At 39.2% G+C, this 14,138-nt stretch overlaps 1 protein-coding gene across 1 annotated transcript in view; it reads right to left on the bottom strand.

Annotated features, from left to right (window-relative positions):
- Window positions 1-14,138, bottom strand: part of rsrc1 (arginine/serine-rich coiled-coil 1) — a 267,973-nt gene that overhangs the window by 207,042 nt on the left and 46,793 nt on the right. Inside the window, exon 4 of the mRNA XM_062060184.1 lies at window positions 3,638-3,832. Coding sequence (XP_061916168.1) covers window positions 3,638-3,832 — 195 coding nt within the window. The remainder of the gene's footprint in view (window positions 1-3,637; window positions 3,833-14,138) is intronic.

Below are 14,138 nucleotides of genomic sequence, written 5' to 3'. Positions count from 1 at the left end.
TGATTGTTTTTAGAACACTTTATAGGCGGAATAGAGCAACTCCTATTGGCTCTATTGTTAACTGACTTTGGCTACCTTTTATTTACAAGTTAAAGTAAATAGCATTCTAAATCACAAAAAAACACTAGCAAGAGGTGGCTAACAATGTAGCTAATAGGGATTTGATCTAATCTACCCAAAAAAGCCCTGTAAAAACTTCCAAAAACGGCCAACAATACCCCATTTACATAGTATGACCTGCATATCAACAAAGAATTAGCAACATTGTTATTGTAAGAGCATCTTCGTTTAGAGAAAGATGTTGTTAGTCAAGGAGGGTGTGAAAACACTATATAACTGGGCATGTGTTTGTCAGCCAACTGCCTTTAGCTATATTGTTAGCCACCTATTACTAGATTTTATTTACGATGTACAATGCATAATAAAAAAAGAAATGTGTTCTTGTCTTACACAGGGGTCATGAGTGATAGGCAAAGTTCCAAAAAAGTGCAGTTCCCCTTAAAGTACCAGTAGAGTGGAAAAGCAATTTGACTTTATATGCTTAATTGTGTTTCATTGTATCCATTAAACCAGTGGTCCCCAACCTTTTTGTAACTGCAGACCGGTCAACGCTTGAAAATGTGTCCCACGGACCGGGGGGGGGGGGGGAGATTGTAAAAAATACAATCATGTGTGCTTACGGACTGTATCCCTGCAGACTGTATTGATCTATATTGATATATAATGTAGGAACCAGAAATATTAATAACAGAAAGAAACAACCCTTTTGTGCGAATGAGTGTGAATGTGTAAATGGGGGAGGGAGGTTCTTTTTCTTTGGGTTGGTGCACTAATTGTAAGTGTATCTTTAGTTTTTTTATGTTGATTTAATAAAAAAATAAAAAATTAAATATTTTTTTATTTCTTGTGCGGCCCGGTACCAATCGATCCACGGACTGGTACCGGGCCACGGCCCGGTGGTTGGAGACCACTGCATTAAACCATATCCAATTGTATTTCCAATCCAAAAAGTATGTAAAAATACCATCTAAACATCAGAAAATGCCACAATTTCAGACGGCCATTTAAAATTTTCCGCTCTGAATGTCTTAAGCAATGCCCGTAGATTTGGGGTCAGATGACGTCAGGAAGGGAACGCCTCTGCACTCTGACCATATCAGCAGATCAGTCATACTGGAAAGATGTGCTGCCTATCATTCACAATACTTATGTAAGACATCAACATATGTTTTTCTTTCTTTTTACATTCTAAATCTTAAATTTTAAAAAAGTCCACTAACAAATGATTCAATGGGGCTCTCGATTCCGCCCACAAAATCCTCTAAATAACCATCTAAAACATGCCAAAAATACTTTATTTACATATTGTGACCTGAATATTAACCAAATATTAGTTGTTCAACTGTGACATTCAATTTATACCCGAGGATGGAGACAAACAAAGGACAACTGAACACGGTATCTGCAGGCAGCAAATTTTCTTTTTAACCCTTCCTGTGGATTATTATTATATCTTCATCTAAATGGGAAGATATGAACATCCTATCAGTCCTCATCGCAGTGAGAGCAGACATTGTACAGTAAGCGATAATTTTGCTATGTTTGTAGTTTGTATTTCTTGATGCTTAGTGTTTCACTAAAGTTAGATCTGTTTAGCACACAGATCCTAAACCTTGTAGGTCATCCTCCTAACATTCAGGATAAAACATGGAAGAATCTGGATCATAATTTTCCCCAAAGTAATCATTGTTGACTCTTACAAAGTCTGCATGATTTGCATTGATGTTGGTGGGGAAGGTATATGTGGTTCCCACCTCTACGTCACTGATCACGTGACTGACTAGCTCATTATCTCTCAAACTGGCTCAGGAATCTCAGTGAGATTGATACTATTTTAATCATATCAATTTACTCGCAAAATGTGTAAGTATTTCAGTGTTATGAATCAGATATATATATATATATATATATATATATATATATATATATATATATATATATATATATATATATATATATATATATATATATATATATATATATATATATATATATATATATATATATATATATTATAATAGCTTCAATATAGAGGCAACTTGTTTTTCCATTCTACTGTTTCAAGTCAAGCTCTCAGCCAGAGGGGGAGGAGCCCCTTCCCTTGTGCTTCAAGCCAAGAAGAAACAAAAAATGGAAGGATAAAGTATTATTTAAATTTAATCGTAGCATGTGCATAATAACACCAATGTTTGACATGTAGTGACATAAATGCTGGTAAAAGCAGATGTTTTGTGTGTGTGTGAGTGTGTGTGTGTGTGTGTGTGTGTGTGTGTGTGTGTGTGTGTGTGTGTGTGTGTGTGTGTGTGTGTGTGTGTGTGTGTGTGTGTGTGTGTGTGTGTGTGTGTGTGTGTGTGTGTGCAGGAAGGGTATACCTAACGTTGTGACCAGGTGAAATCTATATAATGTTCATTAAGTTCGTTTTCAACCATGTCTGGGAAAAAACAAATGACGAGGCATTCAAGATATATAATTAAACAGTGTACATTTTCAAAAGATAAATTATACTTTTGGAGAGGATGGGCATGGTTTCAATTGCAGTCTGGAAACGCCTCCAGAATGAAATATCTTTCAAACAGACTAAAAAACTATCTTCTTCAAAAATGACCGTGGAGCAAAATCTAAGCAACATTTACACAACAGCATATCCAAAACATATTATCTAAACCAGTGGTCCTCTAAATACTATCATAATGACCAACACTAAAGTACAGAAGCGTATTCATTAAAAACAGGGCAGACGTTTTATTTAAAAAGTATATGTAATATTGTTGGCCACTGTAACATTGCAGACACTGCACAAGCATCAACAATGATATTCTATATACAGTACATACTTACAGACTTCTTTCGTGTACTACTAGATGGAGCCCACAAAGAAGTGTTTTAAATGTAGATTAGAACCATCATAGGTCCTCTTTAATGAACCAAAGATGTATAATCGAGCTGAAGTGTAGTCCTTTTTGTTGTACTCAATTATCAGAGTAATACACTCACATTTCAATGGTTTCAGTAGCATTAAAGCACGAGATGGTAAGAGAGAATGAACATGTTATTCTCGTAGTGGAGACCTCTAAGGTAGTTTGACCTAAAGCGACGTATCCTTCCGCGTTGACTACATAACCTGGCAAGTCTACAATGCAATTTCCCATTGTCTGTCTGTCCCTAAGATGCTCTAATTGCGTTGTCTTTTACACTCGGTGGGCGCACTAAAGACACCAGAGATGCCAAGATTGTGTTATGACCCAACTGCAGGTGGAGCAATAGTAGAAACAGTTAAGATTGAAGATGTCAAACTTCAACAAAGTTGCTAAAAATGGAACAGAGGCAGTTTTTGTCCATTGAGCTACAACTCTTCTATCTTCTTTTACAGCGAGATGTGATTACAAGAAAGGTGCAGGGCAATGTTTGATCGCAGGGGGAAATTGAAGGTAAAAAGACTGATGGCTATAAGGATGGATGATGTGAGGCTAAGTTTCATATTTAGCCTTTCATATAGTCTGCATATCCTCTGTGGAGTGGACCTTAGGATTGAGCTGGTGTGAGTACCCTTGTATGTCGAGGGTTATACATCACTTACCCCTTTTTCTCTGCCTTGTCCTTGCTCTTCTCCTTGTCTCGGTTACGTCCCCTGTCCCTCTCCTTGTCTTTGTCCCGGCCCTTGTGTCGGCCACGGTTGCTCCGGTCTCTGCTGCGGCTGCGGCTCCTACGGCGGCCATGGCTCCCTCGGCGACTGCCGCTCTTACTGCGGGAGCGCCGGTGACGAGAGTGGGACCTTAAAGACAAAGGCTACTTTTAGACAAAGTCTTTATATAAGACATTTCTCCTCGGTTATTTCAGGTGGAGACACTTTTAATGCACATGATTTTTACTCTAACAAATATTACCAGTCCCACAGAGATATAAGAAATGGACTTCTGTGTCGTAATCCCCACTTTTGTCAATAGTTTTGACAATAACATATACACTATATAATAAAAAACTTACTTCAAAAGTGGAAAAATAGATTAAATCGATTGCAGATGACAGCCCACCTGATCTAACACTGTCTTCATGGGGTCGTTATAAGAAATAGAGGCAATGTAATTCTTGTGACTGTCACCAAAAGGCTTCCTTTAGCGTGCAAGTTCATCCTTCATTCTTTGGCTCTAATGACACAGTTACATAAAATCAAACACACACACACACACACACACACAGCAGAGATGGAGCCAATTAGAGGCGGGCTCAGAGGAGGACCCATCCTCGGTATTGATCCCAGGTGCTGACCCTCTGGTCTCGAAAAGATTTACAGTGGAAGATTTACTCTGTTATTTAAGGTTGTATGCACACAGTACTTGCATGGCAAACTATGACCTCCACCTCACATGAAGCCCGGAGGAAAGTAAACATAAGTACTTATTAATGCAACTTGTCATACTATTCCAGCAAACACAATGTGAGCTGGTGTCAGTGTGTACATGCCCGTGTGATTCGAAACCCCAGTAGAAATCAGCAGCTGAGATACCGTTATTTTCCATCATCTATCATTTTATTGATTTGTCTATAAAAACAGTCAAACCTGCTGTCCACAAGCTTTATTGCTTCCCCCCACCACCTCCTTTATTAGTTTGCAGTTTGGGAAATCCACAGCTGTCTCTCTGCTGACAGAAAACTAATCATTTTCTTCAGACTCCTGTCACCGTCCAAACAGACAACAGTCTGACAACTGTTGCAGTCAATTAGGAGCAAAGGAGACTATTCCCGATCGCTGGAGAAGAGCTGCACTATTTCAACTTCAAAAGAAACTTTAATTCCTGATTATTTTTTGTCTTGAAGTTCAAAGCTATGTCAATTACGTCAATTATTGTACTCAGGGGAGAAATGTCCTACAAACCTTTGCAAAATATATTAGCTAATTTACTGTGGCACCCAAGACTACAAAAAGACAGGAATGAAAGGAGGAAGGGATGTCTTTTTAAGAAAATCCCATTTCTACAGTTTGGTAGAGAACTGTTTCTGGGATACCAGCAAAAGTAGTGCACCTTTAAACAACCACCGACCAAGAAGAAAAACATAAAATGCAGGATCCCGTCTTTTGTAGGGTGCACTCAAATTTGGACCAGTTTGTTAAGTATACTTTTTTGTGTGCCTGACCCCGGCGTGATTGATCATGCACTAGCATACAAACTCTACTTTTGGTTTAACCCTTGTGTAATGTTTATATTGTTGTTACTCAGCCAGCGTTTGTGGGTCTGATGGACCCGTTGCATTTTGTGGCTTTTAATGCCTCACAATCAAACACTTTTACGTTAAAATACTGAACAGATGTTTACCTTATCCCAATAAATACTGAACAGATGTTTACCTTATCCCAATAAACATCTGTTCAGTATTTTAACATAAAAGTGTTTGATTGTGAGGCATTAAAAGCCACAAAATGCAACGGCTCTATCAGACCCACAAACGCTGGCTGAGTAACAACAATATGAACCTTGCATGGAAAATGTATCTGCCAGGTTCTGCATCCCACAGGGATTCTTCTTCTGTGTTTCTGCACCTGCAGTTCCCACACAAGGTTGCAACATTGTTTGTCAACACTGTCTGCTCTCATTTTCTTGAACATTTGACCCTCTGATGTTCTGTGTACCTACACTCTGTCCTCCTGTCTAGGCCTGCTGTGTGTGTGTGTGTGTGTGTGTGTGTGTGTGTGTGTGTGTGTGTGTGTGTGTGTGTGTGTGTGTGTGTGTGTGTGTGTGTGTGTGTGCGTGCGTGCGTGCGTGCGTGCGTGCGTGCGTGCGTGCGTGCGTGCGTGCGTGCGTGCGTGCGTGCGTGCGTGCGTGCGTGCGTGCGTGCGTGCGGTACACAGAACATCAATTTCCACACTTCTATTAGCTCTGATCCAGTGGACCCGGACATCTTATATGTAATAGAAATGTGTAGGGGGGTGTATGGTGTGTGGTCATTAAATATGTATTCTGATATATGTTCTTCACAGAAAATGAGCCAAAGTCAGCGAGTCTCAGTTTGAAAAATTAATTAATTGTATCATTTTTCTTTTAATAAAAAATGAAGACGGGTCCCACAGAATCCACCCCACATTTTTTGATGATTAATCAACCTTGCATTGCAGAGATCAACAAAACGATTTAAAATAATGCAAAAGTCAAAATCGACAATATGTGTGCTCATGCATGCATGAGTGTGTACGTGGGCTGGAGACATACAGTGCATATGGAAAGTATTCACAGCGCTTCACTTTTTCCACTTTATGTTATGTTACAGCCTTATTCGAAAAATGGAATACATTAATTTTTGGCCTCAAAATTCGACTGACAATACTCCATAATGACAATGTGAAAAGGTTTTATTAAAAATGTTTGCAAATGTATTAAAAAAAAAAACTAAGACATGTAAAAAAAACAAAAAACTAATGTAAGTATTCACGGCCTTTGCTCAATACAATTACAGTCTCAAATCATTTTGAATATGATGCCACAGGCTGGGCACACCTATCTTTGGGCAGTTTCCCCCATTCCTGTTTGGAGCACCTCTCAAGCTCCATCAGATTGGATGGGGAGCATTGGTTTTCATCCAGGATGTATCTGTACATTGCTGCATTCATCTTAGTCTAGTCAGGGAGGTGACCAAGAACACGATGGTCACTCTGTCAGAACTACAGCATTACTCTGTGGAGAGAGGAGAACCTTCCAGAAGGACAACCATTCCTGCAGCAATCTACCAATCAGGTCTGTATGGTAGAGTGGCCAGACAGAAGACATTTCTAGTAAAAAAGTTTGCAAAAATGCACCTGAAAGACTCTCAGACCATGAGAAACTAAATTCTCTGGTCTGATGAGACAAAGATTGAACTCTATGGCATGAATGCCAGGCATCATGTTTGGAGGAAACCGGACGCCACTCATCACCACGCCAATACCATCCTTACAGGGAAGCATGGTGGTGGCAGCATCATGCTGTGGGGATGTTTTTCAGCGGCAGGAACTGGGAGACTAGTCAGGATAGAGGGACAGGTGAATGCAGCAAATCTAAAGAGATATCCTTGATAAAAACCAAAGCTTCCCATTCAACCTGATGGAGTTTGAGAGGTGCTGCGAAAATGCTCAAAGATAGGTGTGCCAAGTCTGTGGCATTGTATTCAAAGAGACCTGAGGCTGACTGCTGCCAAAGGTGCATCAACAAAGTATCGAGCAAACACTGTGAATACTTACGTACATGTCAAATTAAAAAATATATACTTTTCACATTGTCATTATGGGGTATTGTCTGTATTATTTTAAAGACAACACTTAATTAATTCCATTTTAGAATAAGACTGTAACAAACCAAAATGTGGAAAAAGTGAAGCGCTGTGAACTTTCCGGATACACTGTGGATTAATGGTAACGGCTACCCAGCACAATACAACTGAAAATTAAAAATAGTCCACAAAGTAAAGAAAATTGCAGTAATGCAGTACAGAGCTGCCAACATTTAATGTTTGCAATCCAAGTAAGCTGTGTTAGCTTTTTTAGATTTCTGATTGGACAAAACTTGGCAGCCGGCAGAGTGTTTTATGTTTTAAATTGTGTGTGTGTGTGTGTGTGTGTGTGCGTGTGTGGGTGCGTGTGTGTGTGTGTGCCCTATTTTCGTGTAGTTTGCAGCCGCCAGTAACCTTTTCCTTTAATACAGATATTGTTGATCAGCCACCTCATCATCCTTTCAAAATCCAAGCCAAAGCAACAAGTTTTTGTATACAAACAAAAACATCACAATACTGGATATTTTAACTAAGAGTGACAAATTATCGCTTTATTGGCGATTAATCATATTTAGCGTGTTGTTACTTGCACTGATCTAATGTTTAAGATAGGATAGACTTTATTCACCCCCCAATGGAGTAATTGTGTGGTTGTGGTGCAGATATAAAAGTCTATATAAAATGGTAAAACACATGAAAACAAGAGGAAACCATCAAAGAGCACAAAGGACATAAAAGACAGCTGATGCAACCAGTTGCCACTTCAGCAACGCCACACAGTAATACGACGAAAAATTAAGAAATGAGCAAATTCTAAAGCTACTGTCTCCTCCTGTGCTTGACTTGATGGAGGTGTAAAACGATAGTCAGTCAAAACCTGAAGAAAACATTGATTGGCTGTGATTGTGTTATAGCTTGTTTTGCAGAAGCTGGTAGGCTTCCATTGCAGTTGGGTGGGCAAAAGCGGCAGCAATGAGTAGGGGTGTCTCAGCTAACTAAAGCAGAACACCCCACGTCTGAACAAGCACTCAGACCATATCTAGGACTCAGAGTCTATGAAGAACGATCAGTCCTAGCCAGTGACGTGCAGTCAGGGGAGGCAAGTGCCATCATGGAAAGAAAATTTTTTTAAAAAGAAAATAAAATAATTAAATTGTTATATGTATCCAGTGATTATACTATAAAGTTATTTTCCATTTAACTTCACCAGTTTAAGATTATTTTTATTCAAAATCGCTGAATTTTCACATTTGCCGTTCAAAAACTGAGAAGAGACTTGCGGTGAGTCACCAGCCAGTTGAGGCACGTCACTGAGTTGAGCCTCACCATGGATTGCGCAATGACTCGGCTAACTGCTGGCCTGCTGTGCAGTGAGACCGTATTGCTATATGAATTATATTATACATTTCCATAGTTTAGTTAGCTGAGGTATATAATGTACAGTGTATTTTGTCAACAACTGTATGTGTGTAACGTATTTTTTGTGTTGAGCAATCATAAAACGGCTGCAAAAGACGCACTGTGTGAGGCTCGCAGAAATCCCGCCTCCTGGTGGTAGTGATCCCAGAGATCATTCTTGTGACTACTCGGCTGCAGAAGAAGTGACAACAAGCAGCAACAGTTAGCAGCGATCGTTTATTTTTTCCTCTTGCCTGGACTATTAACATGGAGGATTACATATCTAAAATAAAACAGTTTTCTAAACTGGACTTTCAATCGAAGCAGGAGGTAATAATTAAAGGATCATCTCCATCGACACTGAGAGACTTTTAAAACTGAAGAAAGATAAGGAAGACTTCTATAAACAAGTTATCGATGCTTTTGTTCAAAAGGAGCTGCACATGGACTTAATTTATAAGTAAAGGTAAGACCATAATAAAGTTTTTTTTTTATTAAACGTGCTTTTTTTGTGTGCTACAGTTTGTATGTGTAAAGTTAAAGTTAAGTTAAAGTACCAATGATTGTCACACACACTAGGTGTGGTGAAATTTGTCCTCTGCATTTGACCCACCCCCTTGCTCACCCCCTGGGAGGTGAGGGGAGCAGTGGGCAGCAACGGCGCTGCGCCCGGGAATCATTTTTGGTGATTTAACCCCCAATTCCAACCCTTGATGCTGAGTGCCAAGCAGGGAAGAATGCTGGTATGAGCTTTTAAACATAACCCGTTAACTGCTGCCAATCAAATGGTGAATAAGATACTCTTTAGGGTTCATATGTTTGTAAATCTGACTGTGTTGAAGTCAGTGCCTCACCAGCCATGAACCTCACCGCACGTCACTGGTCCTAGCTAGGGTTGCAAAATTCCGGGAATATTCAAAGTTGGAAACTTTCCAAGGGAATTAACGGGAATATATGGGAATTAACTGGAATTAATAGGAAATTATTGGGAATAAACATTGAATGCAACATGCTAGATATTGCAGCATGATTATTAGCTAAAACAACCTGATTTAATGCAAATTCAGTAGAATTTCAACCCTGCACGGTGCATTCCTCCATCACATGTGCAGTGCATTCTTCCATCACATGCACAGATCATTCCCAGCATGCTACACACTACAGCAGGGCTATTGAGGCCACACTAGTATTTGAGCCCAAAGACTTCATCTAGTCAGGTAAGTTTTGATGATATTACTGGGGTAAATATGTTTGATCTATGATATTTAAGTTTAATAGAGGTGTAATTGCTTGTTACTGTATGACTGTAGACTATTCCAGCAGACTTCCACTCAAGCTAGCTGGTAACTGTAGGCCTAGGCTACTCCAGCAGACTTCCACTCAAGCTAGCTAGCTGTTCCTGTACTTATTAAATTATTTTGGGGTCAAAATCTCTAGCTAGCTAGGTTTAAGTACCACCACAGTCTCATAATGAACCGAAAATAGTTCTCCGTTAGCCGTGATGCTAATTTTCTCTGTGTTAAATCCCATTCATTTATGCTAACAATGTTAGCAATCCGAATTTACCTTTTTTTGATCTGTAAAGTTAAACTAGCAAATACTAAATCAAAACGTGTAGTTTCCTCTGCCTTCTGTTCTGCTAGCCATTCTATTGTCATACAAGAATGTAGGTTATAGTTTGATTCAGCATGCTGATTAAGTGTTCATTTATTCATCTAGCCTATTTCTATTCATTTGTCCATCAGTAAAATATGTTTAAAGAATACTCCAATTGTTTAGCTGACTATTTATATCTGTGTGTGGCATTGCATTAGTGTTTTACAAGAATAAATAAATACAAACAGAATAATGCCATGTACACCATCTGATGTGTGGAGATATTTCACCCCAACCAATGTAGGCGGAAAGGCTGTGTACATTTGCAAATACTGTGCAAAGAGCTAATTCAAAAATGCCACAAAGATGCAGCAGCATATAGACAAGTGCCCAAAAATATATAATTATTGTAACTCCCCATTAATTCCCATATATTCCCATTAATTCCCATGGACGGTGTCCAATTTTGAATAATCAAAAAACGGTCAATATTTCCAAACTTCCCGAGCTTTACTTCCCGTGGTAAATTTCCAGAAAGTTTACGGACATTTACCAAAAACTTTCCACCTCTTTGCAACTCTAGTCCTATCACATAAGTACTTCCCTAGCATAGCTGCTAGGTCTTCAGGAGCCGACTAGACTTGATTGTGTGATGTTATTTCATTATCGCTTTATTTCCTGATGATGAACATTGATATTTTTGATGTTTTAAATTACAGCACTGTGATTAATGGCTCTGTGCAGTTATGTTATCTGGGAAAGCAACAAGTTCAACATTCAATGCTTTTTGTTTAGCTCATGAAAGTGTTCTTATAATTTTTGATGTATCAACTTAAGCATTTTATATTGATGATTTATTTTAATTTCTCACAATAATGTAACGACGTGAACATATATGCATTAATATAAATGGTGGAAAGGTGTGACTGTGCCGTGTATCTTTCTGGAAGGATCTTGTTACATTATACTGTTTCCAATAATCCTAACTGTTAATATGTATACCCTCTCTTTATAGACTAGACTATTGATTGACTTTTGAATCATGTTGGTAATCTACAGTCCTTTTTTCCTACAAATATATTTGCCTTTGCGTTGCTATACCACAGCTGAGCAGACACCCAAGAGTGAGCACCAACAACATTTTTAATCAAACATCTGAACCTGAGGTAAAAGTATTCATTAAACACAGCACATTTGATTGAGTTTGTTTATCAGTGTGTGTGTGTGTGTGTGTGTGTGTACCAGAGCGACCATTAGGCTGCACAGAGAATCACAGCTAATGGGGAAAAGGGAAAGAAAAACATTCTGGCATTTTGGGGGTTTTGAATCTCCAGGCGAGATAATTCATCAATGGAGCAAACAGAGTTTGGAATGAGCGACTCAGTGTGTTGACAATGCCTCCGCATGTTTGTAATCAACAGTACATGAGGGAAAAAATAGGACAGAATTGCACTGTTCCAAGCCTTAGTCTTACATTTAACGCCAAGCAAATTGTGGCCAGAAGCAGCAGATGCAATAAACACAATCTCTGTTTCTCGCTTTCCCTTTTTCCCTGTGAAGAAAACAGCCCACTTCTGGGGTGTGCAGCAAATTAAATTTACTGTAGTTAATAGAGTGAGCCTATGCTGCTAAATGTCAATTTCCTGACCAAGTCCTTCCCCTTGGAGAATGATTAGCTAATTTGAAGCTGGGGATAAATGGGCTAATGCAGGACACACACAGATAAACAGACACAGTCGGACCCCAAGCCAAGCCTTGCTCTGCTTTACATTTTATTGGCCTTATTATCTCCAGGGAAAATAGGTCCCCCTATGGCCTAAACATATTTTCATTTCTAATAAAAGGCCCTTGCTGGTTGCCCCCACATATGAGCCCCTGACACATGCGCTTACCCCCCTCGCTGTGGCTCGTTGCTACATTCCTCCCTCGTTTTGCCGTCCAGTCTATTAAATCCCAGCTTTGCAATTGGCTAGGACCATTTTCCCGGTGAATTATCAATAGAGTAATTATGCTGCACGTCGGGAGCTGGGCTAACGCTTATCGCACTGACCCCCCGGCGTGTGCTGGGATATGATCCCTCACCGCAGCCCATTGGGGTAATTGTGTGGCTGGGTGTGAAGCTGGATGGTGTGTAACCCTTATCAGTGTGTATGCTATTTCGGGTTTTTTATTGAAAATTGGACATTAATGGCAGTTACGTGATACGACGCGTGTCAGATACAGGGCGCCTCACTGGCATCTGACCCCAGCTGAGTCATTATTCATAATTCACCCTGTGCAGAAGATGGGGGGTGGAAGGAAACGTTATCTTCTACCAGTTTCTTACAATCATATTGTTTTTTTGCTTTCTCCATTTGTTAATCAGTCCATTTTGTACTGTGTTTATCCAGAAGCACTGACATAGCTCACGAACAAAGCCTGTGAGGTTTTCATTGCTGCCCTGCAAAGAGAGTTGCTGACCATTAGACTCCCAATGGCCAAAGATGAATGGCTATGTGATTTTAAACCTATTGTGTTTCAGTGGACGCTATAGCAATAGTGACCTGTGCTTGACCAGGATCTTTGTTACCAGCAACAACACAGCGATGAGTGAGGCTAACGGGACTAATGCAATCATCACATCATCGTGTAAGGAGACACATTTTATCCAAGAAGAGGTTGAGGGTGGGAAAAAAAACAGACCACTGCAACAATGTAGAGACTGTGGAGTATAACACTGAATTGTTTAGCCCTTAGGCACAACAAGCTGGTTATCAATTAGGGATGCAACAATATGAAAATTTCATATCACGATTATTGTGATCACAATTATCACGGTTACCATTACTATCATGTCACTGTCTGAAAAAGTACCAATGCACACACCCTGAAATAATATAGCCAGTGTTAAAACAACAAACACACAATATTCTTATACGTGTACTGGCTTCTTCAAGTTTAGATTAGGGTGTGAGGGTTTTAATGGGGAAGGACATTAATATGTGGGCTATTCATGTTAGCATTAAAGCTAGCTAGTAATTGGCGCACTTGCTGCTTCTCCAGGAAATGAGCAATAACACTCAGCTTTAAAAAATGTAAACGGTAATGCTAACCGAATTTACTGCGTTATATCATTAACACCAGTAATCGTTTTATCCAGGGTCTGTTTACTTTTGTGATATCTAGTCATATGTATTTTCAAAAGTTGCAATAATGTGGCCATGACATGACCAATAAGAGACCAGCACCAATTTACATAAAAAATATGATATCAGGTGCAAACATTATAGTGTCATTTGCACCAAAAGTTTAATGTGCAACATGAAAGGCAATAGTGTGGGTTTAAAACAGCGGTGTACGAGTGACTCTTAAAATGTTAGTAAAAGTGTTAGAAGACTGCCCTAATCGGCATACCCATCTTAATATAAATAGCTAATACAAACGGTGGCAAGATGCACCTACTGTTGATTAACACCAGTAATCTTTTTACCCAGGGTCTGTTTACTTTTGTGATATCTTGTCATATGTATCTTCAAAAGTTGCAATAATGTGGCCATGACATGACCAATAAGAGACCAGCACCAATTTACATAAAACATATGATATCAGGTGCAAACATTATAGTGTCATTTGCACCAAAAGTTTAATGTGCAACATGAAAGGCAATAGTGTGGGTATAAAACAGTGGTGTATGAGTGACTCTTAAAATTTTAGTAAAAATGTATAGAAGACTGCCTTAATCGGCATACCCATCTTAATATAAATAGCTAATACAAACGGTGGCAAGATGCACCTACTGTTGATTTAAACCAAATTTCACACAAAACGTCAGCCTTTGAATGCATGCTATTACACAGGACATTAATAGA

This window comes from Entelurus aequoreus, linkage group LG10 (genome assembly GCF_033978785.1).
Source record: "Entelurus aequoreus isolate RoL-2023_Sb linkage group LG10, RoL_Eaeq_v1.1, whole genome shotgun sequence".
NCBI classification, from domain to species: domain Eukaryota; kingdom Metazoa; phylum Chordata; class Actinopteri; order Syngnathiformes; family Syngnathidae; genus Entelurus; species Entelurus aequoreus.
This window is presented reverse-complemented; position numbering and strand designations above follow the sequence as displayed.